At 31.9% G+C, this 17,525-nt stretch overlaps 2 protein-coding genes across 7 annotated transcripts in view; one reads left to right on the forward strand and one right to left on the reverse strand.

The window, feature by feature from the left end:
* Positions 1–1,206: 1,206 nt before the first annotated feature.
* LOC148284619 (uncharacterized) lies at positions 1,207–10,510 on the reverse strand. 3 transcript variants are annotated; one of them, XM_088237416.1, is made up of 10 exons: positions 10,328–10,510; positions 9,258–9,475; positions 7,845–8,006; positions 5,898–6,197; positions 5,040–5,205; positions 4,768–4,915; positions 4,400–4,550; positions 3,988–4,318; positions 2,827–3,852; positions 1,207–2,720 (listed from the first exon to the last, which is right to left on the reverse strand). In XM_088237416.1, exons 2-10 carry the CDS (start codon positions 9,450–9,452, stop codon positions 1,357–1,359), a joined length of 3,843 nt encoding a protein of 1,280 aa, XP_088093542.1. In that variant the 5' UTR covers positions 9,453–9,475; positions 10,328–10,510; the 3' UTR covers positions 1,207–1,356. The 3 variants fall into 3 exon arrangements, with proteins under 3 accessions (XP_088093542.1, XP_088093534.1, XP_088093548.1); XM_088237408.1 differs by having other exon boundaries at positions 2,827–4,318; XM_088237422.1 differs by lacking the exon at positions 2,827–3,852 and having other exon boundaries at positions 1,580–2,304.
* Positions 10,315–17,525, forward strand: part of Uqcc1 (Ubiquinol-cytochrome c reductase complex assembly factor 1) — a 36,603-nt gene continuing 29,392 nt past the window's right edge. For 2 of the 4 annotated variants that reach the window (XR_015824361.1, XM_088237476.1), the window contains exons 1-4: positions 10,561–10,903; positions 13,550–13,768; positions 14,309–14,548; positions 16,579–16,773. Coding sequence is in view for 3 of the 4 variants with exons in the window: in XM_088237476.1 (XP_088093602.1) it covers positions 10,853–10,903; positions 13,550–13,768; positions 14,309–14,548; positions 16,579–16,773 (705 nt within the window). In the remaining variant the exon portion in view is untranslated. Of the gene's footprint in view, positions 10,904–13,549; positions 13,769–14,308; positions 14,549–16,578; positions 16,774–17,525 lie in introns of all 4 variants that reach the window. The other 2 variants (XM_088237461.1, XM_088237468.1) reach the window with 2 other exon arrangements.

The raw sequence follows: 17,525 nt of genomic DNA on the forward strand, positions 1-17,525 counted from the left end.
TCATGGTACAACAAGACAATATAGGTCTAGTAAATACATATCTAATAAACAGGTTTTGTTTTATTTTTAAGTATCGAATTATATTATGCTTACATTATTTGAGTGGATCCTATGAGAAAAAGCGTCCATGAACGTGCCAAGTGAACATTATGAAAAATAAAATTATAATTAAAAAATACAGGTATTAACTTTGTTACACAACTGACACTGATTTGACAATTAGATTATTTTATCAAGTTTATAATGTTCCACGAAAAACAATAAATTGAAAAAAAAGGGTGTTTTACAATACTAACTATATATACAGGTTTGTAGATAAGTTTGAACTCGCATGGAAACATTCAAATAACAAAATATAAATCAAAAGAGATTTGGTATTGAATTTTATAAAACCAATAAAAAGATTTATTAGGCTTGCAGCTCCTGAATAATAATTTAAGGTTCGGACCTCTTGTGAGTGTTTTTTATGTGTTATACAGCAGTCTCAACAATCGGATAAACGCTTTGAATCAATTACATAAATATCCAGATATGGCAGTCAGTCGGAAGAGAAACCATTAAAAAAATACAGTTTAATAGGTAAATTAATATTTGTATAAACAGATGATTTAATAAAGCCTTAAAATATAATTTTATTACAAATACCTTACCAGATGAAACAAATTATTTTAAGCTTGTCCCTTAACATATTAGCATTCATTCAATTTAGTTAGTCAGCTAGGAAAAAGTTGTGACAAAGTCCATCATAATCAGTCATTTGAAGGAGGTATAAGAAGGTAAACTGGGGATGGAAAGAAGGGAACTATTATTTTATCTACCCCTCTCTCTTTTCTTAATCAACAAATTAGTGTGGTTAATTACCTCTTGCATTTTGTGATGCATGTTTTCACTTATTTAATAAAACATCGACATTCTGAAAATTTATAAAATGCTTATACAAGGGGCTGATCATTTATTGAATGCTTGAAATTAATGCATTGTTTCTAACTGGGACATAAAATAAAACCGTATAAGAAATAATACTTTTTAAACTCATAATCTTATGATTGGCACTAACGTGTGACTACATAAATATTCTAATGATATCAATGTAAATATTAAACTTTAAAGAAATTTCTATAAAAATGTTTATACATCAAAATACACTTAGGTGGTAGAAGATTGTTTACGATTCGATATACTATGTACACACATACATAAAATGCAATATTTTATCAGGTCAGTTAAAAATGACATGTGGTAGAACAATGAACATATTTTACGCCATTAATTTTAACATACATTAGTTTATTTGTCTGAAATCTTACATTCTACCTATCTATATCACAGAATTTTGAAAACAGTAATTAAGCTATTTCAACCAGATTTCTCTGTCTCTTTGCTTAAGTTGGGAGAAGTATCTTCAGCCATCGGTGGATCAATTACATCATCGATGCAACTCTTAGAGGTAGTTTTATTATGACTCAAAATGAGGTAACGAGCCAATTTATTTTTCAGATTCTTCACGTTTAATAAATCCTTACTATGAATTTCGCCCCCTTCTTGGTTAGAAATAATTGAATGGGGGGCTATATTTACATTTTTGTTATTTTCGAAAACATCCTTGTCACTACTATCAAAATTTTTCTTAGCATGTTCGGTCAATTTATCTTCAATATTTGAAATATCACTATTCTCATCCTCAGATTTCATAGGTAAATCAGATTTGAATTTGGTTTCGCTAAAACTCTTTGACATACTTTCCAAAATATTGTCTTTATTCTCTTCTAACGAATCATTACCTTTTCCTTTTGGTTGATCGATTTTTAACAAAAGCGATATATTATTTTTGAATGATTTCTGACTTACCATCATCGTTGATTGTTTCTTCGGGAAAGGGATCTTCTCTAACAGTTTTGTATCCGTTTTCATCTGGGATGTTGTTAGAGGAGAACTGGAGGGAACTGTTGCAGTTTTCTGTTCCAAAGATGATATTTCTGATGTCTTCAAAAGTGTGGGAAGGGGTTTGAAGTTCTCGGTGGTCACTGCATTCACTGGAGGAATCGTCTCCGTAGAATCTCTGGAAGGAGATATCGGTGCTGAAGGAGTGGGAGGGGCTCTGCGCTGTATGAAGAGAGGAAGATCTCGCCGCATCGGAACTGAACGTGTCCGCTTCATGAGAGCTCTTCCACATTCCACGGCCTTCTGTGAGATGGTCTGTAAGGCTCCGTGGCAACCTTTGGAGGCAGATATTGGGGATTTTGTGATTGGTAGATCCTTTGTCGCTCCGGTTTCTATCGGATGATCCACAGCCGAGCTGTCGTTCTGTAACAATGTTTTCCGTTTCAGTTGAGTTTTTTGTGGTACATTCGATGTCGTATGAGATTCTTTATATGCTTCTGCTTCTAGTTTCAACAAATTGGACAGATCATATTCGAAATCTTTATTTAAAGGTTTAACACGGTTACGGATAGGTCGTTTAACTGTGGGAGACGGAGATGATGCTGTATGTTCATGTTCATTTGAATTTCCTTCCATTTCCATTTTTTCCGGGAGCTTTTTGTCATCGGAATTAGAGATGGATTTAAAGGTAACGCAATTAGACATTTTATTTGTTTTGGATTTAGGCAAACTTGTGATTGGTTTTGTTGGTAAACAGTCCGTTGAAAGTTGGTCATCTTCGATACTGTAAATATTTATGCTATTTTCAGATGAATTTTGAACTGAAGAACTATCATCATCTGGAATAAAAAATAAAAACATAGATAAAAATTGTTGAATACTTAAAACAAAATGAAGGAAAGGTCCTTTTAATATTTAGACTAAAAATAATTGATAAAAAAATACCTTCATATTTTATAGGAGATGTTTGCTTGCTCTTGGGATTTTTGCTATCTGCACTTATTCGCAATCGTTTATTGACTTTAAAACTGCCTTTTGGTCGTCCTCTTTTTTTAGTAATTCCTTCATTAGTTATGGAAGAATCAGAAATTTTACCACTTATTGATAAACTACTGGCTCCTTTATTGCTGTCAACAATATTTTCTGTAACATCTTCAACCACAGATTGCTTCTTAACAGAAATGTTTGCTGATGAACTTACAGTTGTATCTTCGTCGTCATCAGACAAACAAAATATTTGGGTGGTTTCACATGTTTCATCAGTTGAATTTTTTAATTTTTCTTTAAGTGACGGTGCATATACATCACTTCCTGACATAGTTTCTCCAGGGCGAGCTTCAGTGGGAGAGAGTGCCGAAATAAACATCTTTAAGCGATTTGTATCGCAGGAAAGTTTGTGTTGATATCTCAAGTGGTTGACACAATGGTTCTTGTTGTAACTTTTAAAATGGCACAGCTTACACTTGAATCTTTTCCAATCAAAGTGCTTGGCCATATGTTTTCTAAAACTAATAATTGACAGAAAACTGACATCGCAATCTTTACAAAACAGTATTTCATTTGATTCAGACTCTATTTGGGCATCTAATGCTTTTGTATTTTCAATTTCATTTTCATTATCACTCTCTATTGGAGTACTGGTAAGTATAATTGCATCAGAAGCATTAATAGAGGTATCATCAATTTCGGTACACAACGGTTCAGAGATAGTATTCATGGGTATCAACACAGCTGGGAAATAATTTTTCTCACTTGAGGGAACTCCCGAAAGTTGAGATATATCATTACTATCATCTTGCGGGTTGTCTTCATTAAAATGACATATCCTTTCAATATCTTCAAAGCTGAGCTCGCTATCATCTACGTATGTCGTCAATTCTATATCGGGCGAATCCTTATCCTTTTCCGGGACGGTCGTATCATAATTGAGGTCATTATCCATTATTATAGAATTGTCCTTTGCTAAGTCGCCTAAAGAAATAGAAGTAGCTTCATTAACATACGCATCATCACGGTCTATCACAGTCTCGACGTTTCGCTTATTGGTTGCATTTTTAACGTCGAAATTGGGAACATCTTTAGAAGTTAACATACCAGCATTCTCACCTTTATCCGCAGTGTTCACGATATCCGGTACAGGAGAGGCAGTACCAACACTGGCGGAGGAACCTTTATTGTAATCTCGCCTGATTTGAATTTCAATGGTTTTTTCACCGGGTTTAGGGTCTATTTTAGGTAACTTGGCAGGGGGGTCAGGATCACGGGGGGCAGTCTTGGGAGGACGGCGCTGCAGGGAGGAGGAGATGCGGTTGTGAGCTGCAATGCGCAGCTGGCACGTCTGGCGATGGGACGCCAGCGCGGCACGACGCTCAAACCGCCGCCCACACCCGCCACAGCGCGGCACTTCTCCGTCCCCTTCCAAGTTGTCCATCCAGGCCTATACACATCCGTACAAGTTAGTCATCAAATTACAATATCAATTCATTTAAAGATTCTTATTAATGCTTGAAAAATAAACCTGATTTTCGAGATCCATTCGATGTTGTTCACTGATAGCCTCGGGTGATTCGGAGGTTTCTTTTTTTGGTTCAGTGCCAGGAGATTTCTTTAAAATAAACGCTTTATTTTGGATTGACTCACGAAGCTTTCTGATGTATGCGGTGCTTTTTCTGTAATTTAAAGTTCATAATGATGAAATATGTTTCTTTAAGCATTGTAGGAATTTTTGCCTAAAGCTGGTATTGTTTAATTTAACTATGGATGTTTTTTGTTTTATAATGAGTAGTAGTATTAAGATGTTATTTTTTAACTTTTAAAATCCTTTCTGTAAAACATGTACCCACTTTCGCCATAGTTCATAGTCATTGAAATGTAAACGTAAATTACCTGTGAACTTTAAATAAATGTCTATAAACGCCCCAAGCATTGACAAAAGTATCAGAACAGTCTGGACAGGGAAACACCAGTTTGTTGGAAGTGTGTTTATGCTTTGTATGAAATCTCAAGGTTTTTTGGGTTGAAAATATCATTTTACCTGAAAAAAATCATTTGCTCAATATTATTTGATGGAATATGCACACACATAATATATGGGCCACACTGACGTTAAACATATATAACACCGGTTATTTATGATAAAACAAAAGTAAGAATATTACATATTTTACAGACGAGATTGTGGTTAGGAGTATCATCTTCCTCGTCACTAATTTGTATAACCGTTTCTGTATTTTGGGGCGAAGTTGAATTTCCAGGCCCCAATAATTTTCCATCTGGACCTAAAACTGCTTCGCAATTTGAGATCATTTTGTCTAGTTCAGTCACCTACAATTTGACAAAAAACATGTGGTTTAAAACATTACAGACCTCTGGTTATTCGAAAAGTGTTAATGAAAGTACTATTTTTATTTTTATACATATTAAAAAATTACAAATTTCTAAAATGGATTACAGATGTAGCTATAACCCCGTAAATCTACAAATAAAATATGAAGGTTACAAAGATAAATCATTTCTATTTTTAAGTTACAGCGACAGATATGTATATTCTTTCTTTGCAACACTTTTCATATTATTTTCCAGGTATGCATATATTTAATTTATTAAAGAACAATGGCAGACAGCTGGCAACAGGATACATAATATTAGACCTGTCACCCAATAATAATTATATGAATAAAGTACAAAAACTACAGAAACTAGTTAAAAATAATAAAAGAAAAACATCATATTAAAACAGAGTTTTTAATAAATCTTGTATTATTTATAGCTTTTTAATCTGTATTTAAGAATGATTAACTTTCAAAAAAGAAAACAATGACACATTGCACTAAAATATGAAATCATTTTAACCAATTCTGTAAATTATGTTTTAATATACAGCTACGACTGTAGAACACAATATATTGGGGTATTGTGTGGCTTTTTGAGTTTAACTAAATATTTCATTACATTATGTCGTTTCCAAATAAAAAATGTAACAGCTGAAGAAGTATGAAATAAGAAAACATAAAAACCTGGTCTTTGATTGAATCTTGTAGATCTAAATTTTGATAAACTGCATTAGAAGCGGATTTTATTGATTGTAACTGAATGACTCTCTTAGGAGTTTGTTTACTATTTTCTGTTATAGAATCTGTGTTCATTTTTGTAGACGCCAATCTTTCAACTATTGATGTTAAATCTTTACATGTAGACTTTTTATTTTCCGGATATACTTTGAAGGGTTTATCATTGTTAGATACATTGACATCTTTATTCTTTAAAAATTGCTGATAGTCCTCTTCATTTTGCAAAATCATAATCATATCATCTTTCTGCAACAAATAAAAGTACACAATTTTCTATGAGAATAATGATATTATATTTTTAAAGTTAAATAGCTCCTTCTATAGATGTAAGAACTTTGTTGGTTATTTAAAAAATAAACAATATGTAAACAATTAGCAAAATAAAATACATTTTAAGATGCACTGTAAGAAATGTTAATAATATTTTTGAAATATTCAGTGGTATTAAACATTGTGTAAATAATATAAATTCAATTTTTAAATTGCATTGAAATATATTTAAATTGGAAAAAAAAAATGGAAAAATGGTTTCAATATTCATAAATTTATTTAAGCTGTTGTTATTATTTTACTAAACCTAAAAACATAGAATTGTAACATACCAGAAGGCGCGTAGAATCAAGTTTACATACTTATTTCATTAAAATTATTAATGACAATTCTTGATGGAATTCCATTGTAATGATGTAATAACTTATATTTACATATAAGTTATTAATTTAAAAAATACTTGGTACACTTCCACTTATTTATTTTGACCAATTAGCGCTTTCACCCTCTAATGGGCATCTTTAGACTGGTGAATATTATAAAGTGTATGGATAATTTATATAAAACTAAATATTATCTTAAGTGTAGGTACATTTAAAAATAAGTTGAAAAAAATACAATACGCAATATCGCAATGGAACAGAGTGAGACAAATGATCTAAACATATGTGTTGGCGGTGTACTTTAAGAGGATATTCTCATACATCGCACTGTACCCAAAAATTGCCAAATCCCCCCCCTGCATGACATCCCACCTGCGGGCATGCCTGAATGGCCGCGCAATGTTGCCAAACCGCGAACATTATATTATCATAAGACAAATACAAGATAATTTTAATACACACGGTAAAATAATTGAATTCTTAAATAATAATATTATTTATTAATGTTTAAAGCATTAACTTTGTGGTCAAACTTTAACAAATATTATTAAATATTTGTATATAACCATTTACTGACTTTTAAATGTCTACTGGTTTCGAGACATACCCTGTTGTCCTAATCAGTGCATGTGCTTTTTAAAATGCATGTCGTGATGGTTTTATATTTTTGTGCAAGGTGAAGGTGTATAGTGGGTGTTGCATGTTGGTTTGCATGTTGGTTTAATTGGTGTCCTGACGAAGAGACGGGTACGTCTCGAAACCGGTAGACATAGAAAAGTTGGTAAGTGGTTATATACAAATATTTAATAACATTTATTAATAATATTATCATTTGTGAATTCGCTACTTACACAAGAAATGTGATCCCACCCTATTCCCTTTTAATACCAACAGTATTTTGAAACCTAAAAACGACACCACACGGTTTTATTTAATTTGATTCGGCAGCTGCGTACTAAACAATGTCTAATGGCCAAAACGTAAAACTACTCTTTTACAAGTAGTTTTGTAGGCTTCAGTTTAAAGTGCGTACGCAGTTTCTGGACTATTATAATTCTACATATGTCTACAAATTTTTTTTTTTTCTATGAATACTTACTATAACTAATCAAGTAAAATGTATAATGACCTAAATATAAAAAAAGATAAATAAGTATTTATTGAATTTACGTTTCGTTATTTTACTGGCAATATTATTAATGAATTAATCTTTTAAAACCAATAAATATAAGGTACTTACAAGAAATTTATTGTTTATAAAATGAGCATGTAGAGAAGTATTAAATTTTTGACGGCAATACACCCTTTTATGTGATATAAAATTAGCCAAACTCCTAAACAAGTTACGACAAACTCTACATTCATAGACCACGTCACATTCGGTTGAAAGCAACTGTTTTATCTGAAAATAAAAAATAAACATTTTAATATTATTATTGGGTTGCTGGTGTCTTATTTGCTTCACTGTACTTTATTTAAGAAATCATCTAAGACAGTGTTTCCCAATTGGTGGTTCTTCGCGTACCTCAGGGGGAAGCGAAGTTGCATCAAGGGGCATGCGCGGCAATCTCTTGCCTAAGGTAATTTTTGGGCTGATCTAAAAGACATTTCAGAGAAGCAGCAATAAAATATTTACTGCCATTTTGCACGACGTACCTTTCCGAAAGCAGATTTTCGACCATGACTTTGCATTCTAGATCAACTAGCTGACAGACGTCTTACGCTTAGATCAGCTACATCTACGTCTAGAGGAAAAGTTATTATACCTCTACGCAAACAGCGCACTAAATTCATCAAACGCGCATTTGCGGTTGCAGGCCCTACAGTACGGAATGTTTTCCCAGCAGAGGTGCGAAACTGTGAGAGTGAAGTGATGTTTTAGAAAAAAACTTAAAACTTACTTGTTCTCTAAATCATTTAAATAAATCCGTAGAATTTGATAACTAAGTAAATTATTTTGCTTAAATTACAGATTAAAAAAGTTAAAATTAAATTTATTTCTTGATATAATCATTTTGTAAAGCGCTCTTGCGGTATTATATTACGAAAATGGCGCTATATAAGTTATCCATAATAATAATTAAAAAACTAAACACCTTCACAGACTTCAACTCGAAGACAACTTGAGATTGAAGCTGACCAAAAAGCAACCAGGTTTTTCAGAGTTGTGCAAAGAAAAACGTGCACATTTGTCACATTAAACTGATTTTCACTATCATTAGAACTGTATTTTGATCGTAATAAATGTTTAAAAAAAACTGATTTAATTTTTTATTTATGATTTCCGCAATAAGTGGTACGTGAGTTTGAGGCCTTTCTTGATGTGGTACGCAGGAAAAACTAATTGGGAACCACTGATCTAAGTGGTTTTAAAATTGGTTAACTGTAGATAATGGATAGCCATGTTATTCCAGTCTGAAACCTAAAGATTTTTTTCTTAGGATTGAGGTGGAATTGTGGGCAATCAAGCTTCCACCTTGTGACTTCATCTTTCTTCGTACTAAATTTTAGTGAGAATTTTCAAAAGGTCAATGTTAAAACATCACATCGTAGCGCCATCAAAATAACATTGAAAACATAAAAATACTTTTGGCTAAATAAATATACATTATACACCATTGGTTGCGACAAGGGTAAAAATCTATTAACTTACCTCTTCAGTACCATTATCAAACACATCACGGGCTTGAGTGAAGCCAGTAATGCTGGTCTGTATTGATTTTCTAAGTATTGACAAATCCGGCATGGGCCTATCTTCAAGATCTTCCATCTGGCCCGATTCCGTTGAAGATGGGGAAACACCAGATCTGATTTTAGTGCGCTGAATTTTTCCATTTTGCTTGGTCATCTTGCATGCATCGGGAAAAAATTCTGTAACATTACTTAAATATTTCAAAATAAATAATGAATAGATATTATCATCATCGCGATTAGATATGTGGATTTTACAGCTGACGCATATCTTTAATGGCATTTTTTTTCTTAGAAGTATTTAAAACTGTTAAATTTGACAATAGTATAACCCCAGTGATTAATAAAAAATGTGAAATGTTGCAAATATGAAACAAAATAGGTTTATATAAATATAAAGGTAGGTAAATAAAGATGTTTGTAATACCTAACTAGGAATTGACATTCCATTCTTAAAAGTTAGTAAATTCAAATAATGGAAATGATATTTAAAAAGTCAGCTTCTGATAACACCATGGTCTCCTATAATACATGCAATATTTTTGTTGTTTTTAATGTAAGTACCCACATAAGGAGATAGAATAACATGAAAAAACGAACACGAATGTTATCGTAATTTGAGAATTGCGCTTAATACCTATTTTTTAGCAAGTATCTCTAGATAGGCGGTTCACATTTCGGACAAAAAAATATGACTCCATAATTATTCATACTTCATAATAATATTCAAAACGTGATTAGTACTTTTAGAATTACATAATGAAAAAATATTATTCGAGATATAATTGATAGAATATATTAATTTATGGAAAACTATCAACATTTCAAGGAAATTCCTGATTACAAATAACCAAGCCAACAAATGTGGATTGTAGTATTCTTTAGATTGTCGCACAATGAAATGACTAAATGCGTGAAGTCTCTCCCTCAATTTAATGAAAGAAACAGCAATTTTCCGTCACTGTCTGTGATACAAACAATGGTTAAGGTATTGTAAAATGCGATGAATATCTTAAATTAGTGTTTACTTACACAGAAAGTAGTAATCGCAAAAGTACGGCGAACCAGGATTTTTCTCACATCTCCGAAAACGACGACTCCATTTTTGTAAAGGATTGTTCTTGTAAATTCCGCGAAATAATGACAACGATGGCAGCACCTATCATAATTCGAACGTAAAAATTCCGACATTACCGACTGCTAAGGACGAAATGCGAAATAACTAAAAATTATCGCATTGTCTTTAATATCCGTCATAAAAATATATAAACGGTTGGTACTAAAGTCATTTGCAGCAAGTTGATAAAATGACCTTTTTATGAAAAGCTTAAATTTCCTTTACCAACAGAGAGTCGACTAAACATTACATTCGAGTTTTGACATCACGTAACACCTTCACGAAATATTTTGCCCTATAATTTATAATATTTTAAGGTTAGAAATTGACAAACGCGAGTGAAAAGTAAATAAATTTGAATGTACATCAGCTTAACAATAAATTACAAGGCATTAATTTAATTATGAATACATAAAAGTAATATAAGATAATACACCAATATGAATGTCATCGGTTATAGAAGCTGTCGGCTCTTCAATAATTATTGGAAGGTAAATATTTACGATGATTATTATCACCTTCACTTCTCCCGTAGAATTTAAAGGGTCGCGCTTAGTCCCTCGGTAGTGCATTCACTATAAGTATTAATCGTTGGCTTGTAGGTTATGTACTTTCCACGATAAGTAATAATAAGTAACTAATAATTACAAAAAACTTGTTCTAATATTTTTAAATACCTACCATTAATGTAATCCGAACTAGTACTTATATATATAAATACTTATCGTGAACAACGTTTTTTGAAAACCTATAAAAAAATATCTGTAATAATGATATGTACCTACATATTTAAGGCGGCCAACTTTATAGCGTAATTTTTTTTTTACCACAACAGGCCAGGAGGCCCATTACAGTAGTGAATTACATTACAGAACACCCAGGCTTGAGAAAAATCACATTTAATTTTTGTGTTTTTACCGGGAATCGAACCCGGAACCTTCCGTGTGTGAGTCAAGCGTCTTGACCATTACACCACGGAGGCCGCACATGTGGGCAATATAATAGATAGGATCATAGGACAATATTGTCTTGTCCCAGTTCCGTGAACAGCCTCGACTGTGCAGGACAGAACGCTGGGACTGTATGAAAGTTCAGCCGAGTTCATGAAAAATATTATTTATTTTATATTATGAAATTTTTGAAGAACAAACTAAATAATAAAGCTGGCGGCCTCGCACATTAGTGGGGTTACCGTTGGAGATAGTCTGCCTGTCTATTTCCGTGACAATGTCTTGGAACAATGTTTTCTCATATAAATGGCCGTCAACACGTGGACAATAGTGGAGTCCTGGGACAAAACAATATTGTATTGTCCATTATGGACTAGCGTCCGTAGCGTAAGGTTGATCACCTTACATTCATGTAATATATGATCGATATACGCTTCATTTACACTTACTCTAATGCACACCTAAAATAGGGCACTGCATTTTTTTTTTAAAGGAATAAACCGCTAAGCCTCTATTTTAGAGGCTTGTCAGCAGGTGGGAAAGAGGGGATATGGAAGGAGGTAATGAAAAATTCACCACAACACCCAGACCAATTGAGAAAAAAAATCTTTCATGGATTTTTTTTTGCAACTGGCAGAAATCGAACCCGCGACGCCTGTCTAGTTAGTGCACTATTCTGCATTAGGTTCAGACAGGGGGGTATGATGATGTTGAACATTCATAATATGTGTGATTTGAGATTCAAGTAATGACAAAATACCCCGATGGGTGTGGTTAAAAAAAGGTTGTAAATGTCACCGCACGTCACTGATATATATATTTATATATATATATATGTAAAGGATGTGTTTGTGTGTATTTGTATTAGGGTAAGAGTTCGGGTATGTGTAAGTGTGTGGATCATTTAAAAACAAGTGGGAGAATATCACAGCCAACTGGAATGAGTCGTTATTTATTTTTAAATTATTTAAAGGCATGTTAAATATATCTAAATGAAAAAAAAAAGTATAATTTGAACAAGACTGTTAGAGGAAAGTTGTGTCATGCGAAAGGGGATATTGAAATTGATTTTGGAGAATAGGTTTGAAGAGTCCATCATAATATTATTAGTTGAATTGGCATTCACTTCGTAACACTTCATTATTTCTAGCTGCGATACGATCCAACATACTATTTAATGATGCACACACTTACACACACCTGAACACTTACTCCTACAGTAATACACATAAACACACATCTACACTTACTCTCATACAAATACACACAAGATTTATTAAAAAGTATGTCTTTATGTTTTTTCTTCTTTCAAATGTTTAAACCTTAGAATATTCCATCTTTTATTAGTGGTAACACGATGTTACAACACCGCGCGCAAAGGGATTATTTACCACAGTCCTTTAAGAGTTAAAATAAATAAATTATTATGAATATAAAACATTTTTATTACAAGAACACTACTACAGTAAAATAATAAAATTGTGTAACACTAATAACAAAGTTTTATATTCATAATAATTTGACATGTTCATTTTATTATTTAATTATTTGTATAAATAGCATATTTCAGATAGTAAAGTGCGTCTGTTTTCAAGGGTCAAAAATCCATTTTGTTTAGTAGATTGGCTGTAGGTGCAAAGAGTTGTATTGTTTTTATAATATAGGTATTTAAATAAATTCCGTTGAATATTTTCAATCCTTTCAATGTATGTTACGTATTGTGGGATCCACAATTTTATTTGTTGAGATCTAACTGTGCTATGCTATTTTAAATAAGACTCGTATAATAAACTTACTCACTAAGATCTATGAGTATTCTTATTCTTAATAAGGGGGGTCAGTGGTAAATAAGCTCCTGGCGCCCCTGTGACCTAGATCTATATATAGTGATTTATTTGTCTTTGTTTACTATTGTTTTTATGGACTATATGTTGGACCCTAATAATTTATTGTCCTTTTTTTGTAATTACCTAATAATTATATAATGTACATTGTAACTGGCAGTAGTGCTGTATTGTACATTTAAATAAATAAATCCTGTAAATGAATTATTTATCCTAAGATCTAGCATTATCTATAGTGTTCTATGAAATGTCGTTGAATATCTTGTTGAGTTTTATAACAAGGATTTTAAAGATCTTTATCTTATAAACAATATTTCAAGAATTAATGAATTTAATTTTGCAGGTACACTCGCTTAGTAGAAATTGTGAGAGTATTGTAAATCAACATGAGTATTCAACTGTGATCTTCAATAAATGTAACTTAAAAACAAATCAAGTACAGTCAAATGCGTTTAATCAGTGCAATTTTGTCAATACCAAAGTGGTCAGCGTAAATGAAGACAATAATGGTTTCTTCAAATCATTCATCAAGAAAGTTGGCTGGTTGCCACATAATAAAACGGTGATTATTACACTTATATAATTGTATTCGTATTTTTGTGCACTTTTTAGAGCAATTATAAAATATATAATGATAATTTCAATTTGAATTGTTTTTTATGCTAAAATATTTTTGAATGTGAATTTTGAAAATGTCTAGGTATGTCTGTTTTATTATTTTATTGATATATTTTTTTCATCATTTTGAAGTACTTATTCATAAGCGTCTTGACATATTTAAAATGCACTTTTTAAAATTTAAAAATGTAAACTTATTCATGACCATTTTTGAATGCATTCATAGTTTGTCGCATTGGGTCGCAAGGAATGTTTGAAATGAAGATATTATTTTATCTAATATTTTAAAAATTATATTGCCTTAATAATAATTAAAGATTGATTTTGTTTTTCTTTAAAATTTTGATGCAGATAGAACCGATATTTAAATCTAAATACAATAACAGTTATATGTAAAAAAAACATATTTTGTTTGATAGAACCTTGTTTCCCGAATACGACATGTTATTAACTTTAATATTATTGACATTATTTTTTCTCTCAGAAAATTCGTCTCAAAGGATATATGCTATATGAATCTGTTGTGGACCAGTTAAACTACGAAGAGTGGATGACGCATTTTAATCTAGACAATACTTTTACTTCCTGGTTTATGATAACAGAAATTCATGTATGGCTTCTTCTCGTTCGTTGTATGGAAGAAGGGGACACAGGTCGACAGATAAGAAATGCAATAATTGAAGCTATGTGGGCTGATGTTTCTGTGCGAGCTACAAAACTAGTGGTATGTTTCAATTTAGTCACAATAAAATATTTAAATGATCATATCATGGAGTAATTACTACAACTAGATAACTTCGAAACTATAATTTTCGTATAACCACCAAAAACACTTGTTTGTATCTTCTTCCGTGAATGCTACAAATAGACGAGTTGTGCATTCTAATCACAATATTATCATGATTTGAATGCACCACTTGTCTATTTGTAGCATTCACGGAGGAAGATAAAAATATATACACAATGTACAATGTAACGTACGCGTTACCACAATTTTTGCGCTGGTTCGTCACCCGCCTATGCCGCAGTCAGGCTTCCCGGCGTAAGTGAGAAGCCGCCCTCTCAAACAGAGTCAAAGACAAAGTCGGAAGGTAGAAGCACAACTGCGCCGACCACAAGACAACCTCAATAGCAAACAAACAAATTATTTTTCTTTTAGATTTGATATTATACACTGCTCGTTTGAAACATACATTTTTTACAAATTGGAAAGTCAAAATAATCTTCACAACTTTCTTTTCCCATCCTATCAGTTACATTGTAAAATCATTGGGTTTCATCCAAAGATGTGTGTTAGCACCAGAATCAAGATCCATATACCATGTGTACCACAGGGTAGTATTTTGGGACCGATTTAGTTTTTTTGTATATTAATGATTTATGTCTGACACACATAAAAAATTGTGACACAATTGCATTTGCAGATGACACTGCTCTAATTTTTACTTGTGACAAATGGGATGAAACTTATTCTGCGGCTCAAAACGGTGTCAATATATTAAAAATGTGGCTGGATAACAATATCTTAACTTTAAATATTGACAAAACAAAATATATAACATTTAGTAAAACCACAGCGGGGCAGCCTAAACAAAACCTTAAATTAAAAATATGCTCTGAAATCCTTGAATCAGTACACCATATAAAGTATTTGGGAATAATTATTGATAAATATTTTAAATGGACAGAACACATGGAATATATAACACAAAAAATTAGAAAACTTTCTCATATGTTTAAGTCGATACATAACATCTTATCCCTAATTTAACTCAAACAACTATATTTTATTTTATGTAACTCGATTATAACTTATGGCATAATAGGATGGGGAGGCACTAATAAATCGATATTAAAACCTCTCAAATCTGCCAAAAAATCAATCATTAAAATAATTTTTAAAAAGCCCTTCAGGTACCCCAGCTTCAAGTTATTTAAGGAATTTGAGATCTTAGATATAAGGCAATTATATATTTTTAGAATAATAATGTTTCTGAAAGTAAATTATTCTATCAAATTCCAAAAGGAACACTCCCACACTACCAGAAGTCAAACTAGAGGATGGGTTATGGGGTCTATCACAAACTCTGAATTCGGGCAAAGAAATTTCAGGTATCTGGGCCCCAAAATATTCAATATGTTACCCAAACATTGCAAAACCATGACCCGGATTCAATTGAACAAATTTGTAAAAAAATAGTTACTGGGTTTAGGTCAAGAAAAATCTGATAATTTACTCAAAATACATTCCTAATAAATTAATATTGTATAACTGTATAGTAAATTAACTAGTTGGTAGTAATGTTATTGTTTATTTTTGCATAAAAATGTCTGCCTTAAAACAGGTTGTACCTAGTTAGGCAGACTAGACATGATCCAGAGAAATCTATTACCTGAGTGTGTATGTAGTAGATAAAGTAATTGTTATTTTTGTTAATAAACTATGGTTATTATTATATTACAATGAGACTGTCAAAGATTCACTGGTGTTTTTTGAATTCTGCATACAAAAAAATAATTTTGTCAACAATATGATCAATAACTTTACTAATGAAAACAACTAAAAGTTCTGTAAAAATGTTCCAATTTTTAGATAGAAAATTCGAGTTGACGACATCGACAAACATTAACAAAACTCTCAGTCTCTTTGTAATCAAGTGCCAGGAAAATATGTATTTGCCTAGTGTTCTTTCTCTTTGATAATTTATGCATGTATTTTTTTAAGATTAAATTAATTCACGATAATTTTTTCAGCCAGGTAATAAATCCTTGGTGCGGAAGCATATCAATTTATTATCAGAACAGTTTCAAGCTGCTCTTATAAGTTACGATGAAGGAATAGTGAGCCATGATACAGTCCTGGCTGGCGCTCTCTGGCGCAGATTCTTTCAGATGACATGTGATGACCCTATTGTTGTGGAACATCTCATTAAATATGTTCGAAAACAGGTAAACAAACTACTGCTTTTCAATAAATATTTTATTTTTACATTTTAAGAGACTTGCGTTTAACAGAAAACCCAAATTTTAAAAATCTAATGTAGATCTGAAACTACGCCAGCTCCTAGTCAAGGCCTTTGTATGGAGTGTTTTAATGTACGGCTGCGAGACATGGTGCCTATCTGATATGAGGTCATAGAGGGATTGTCTGAGGGGACAAATCCAAATTGAAATCAGAAAAATAATATTTTAATAAAAATATCAATATTTAATGGGAGAGATAACAATTAGCGGTTAAGATGGTAAAAGCAATGAAACTCTGAATAAACTGTATGTGTGATATTCTACGACCCATTTATTTTATTTTTTGTACATTGGCAGGCTTATTGCCAAATGGCAATTACTATACTTGTTTCAACAATAGGTATATATTTTTGACCGTAGGTATAAGATTAGTTATTTTTTTAAATAAGCTTGCCATGTATTTGAGACAATTGTACAAAACATTTAATTTAATAAAAAGTACTAATAAAAAATTAGCAGCAAAGGTGATAAAAACTGTTAATTATTAGAAGTGTTAAAAAATGTATGTTACAATTAAGTTCTTTTATTTTAAGACAGAGGGTACATAGGTATAGGTAACTCAATTCTAGTTGAGGTCATCAAATACATTCAAATAGCCAAGTATTGGTGGGCTACAGATTTCCGAATGATACAATAGTGTGTTTATTGAACACTTAGGCCCAATTTACATGAATCGT

The sequence above is a fragment of the Micrasema longulum genome, unplaced genomic scaffold (assembly GCF_059751315.1).
Source record: "Micrasema longulum isolate JH-2025_06_02 unplaced genomic scaffold, ASM5975131v1 h1tg000103l, whole genome shotgun sequence".
NCBI lineage: Eukaryota > Metazoa > Arthropoda > Insecta > Trichoptera > Brachycentridae > Micrasema > Micrasema longulum.

Coding starts and splice junctions, on each gene's coding strand:
- LOC148284619 (XM_088237408.1), bottom strand. CDS start 9,452: ATGACCAAGCAAAATGGAAAAATTCAGCGCACTAAAATCAGATCTGGT. Junction 4,551..4,767: donor CATTTATTTAAAGTTCACAG/GTAATTTACGTT, acceptor TTTAAATTACAG/AAAAAGCACCGCATACATCA. Junction 2,721..2,826: donor ATCTCCTATAAAATATGAAG/GTATTTTTTTAT, acceptor TTTTTATTCCAG/ATGATGATAGTTCTTCAGTT.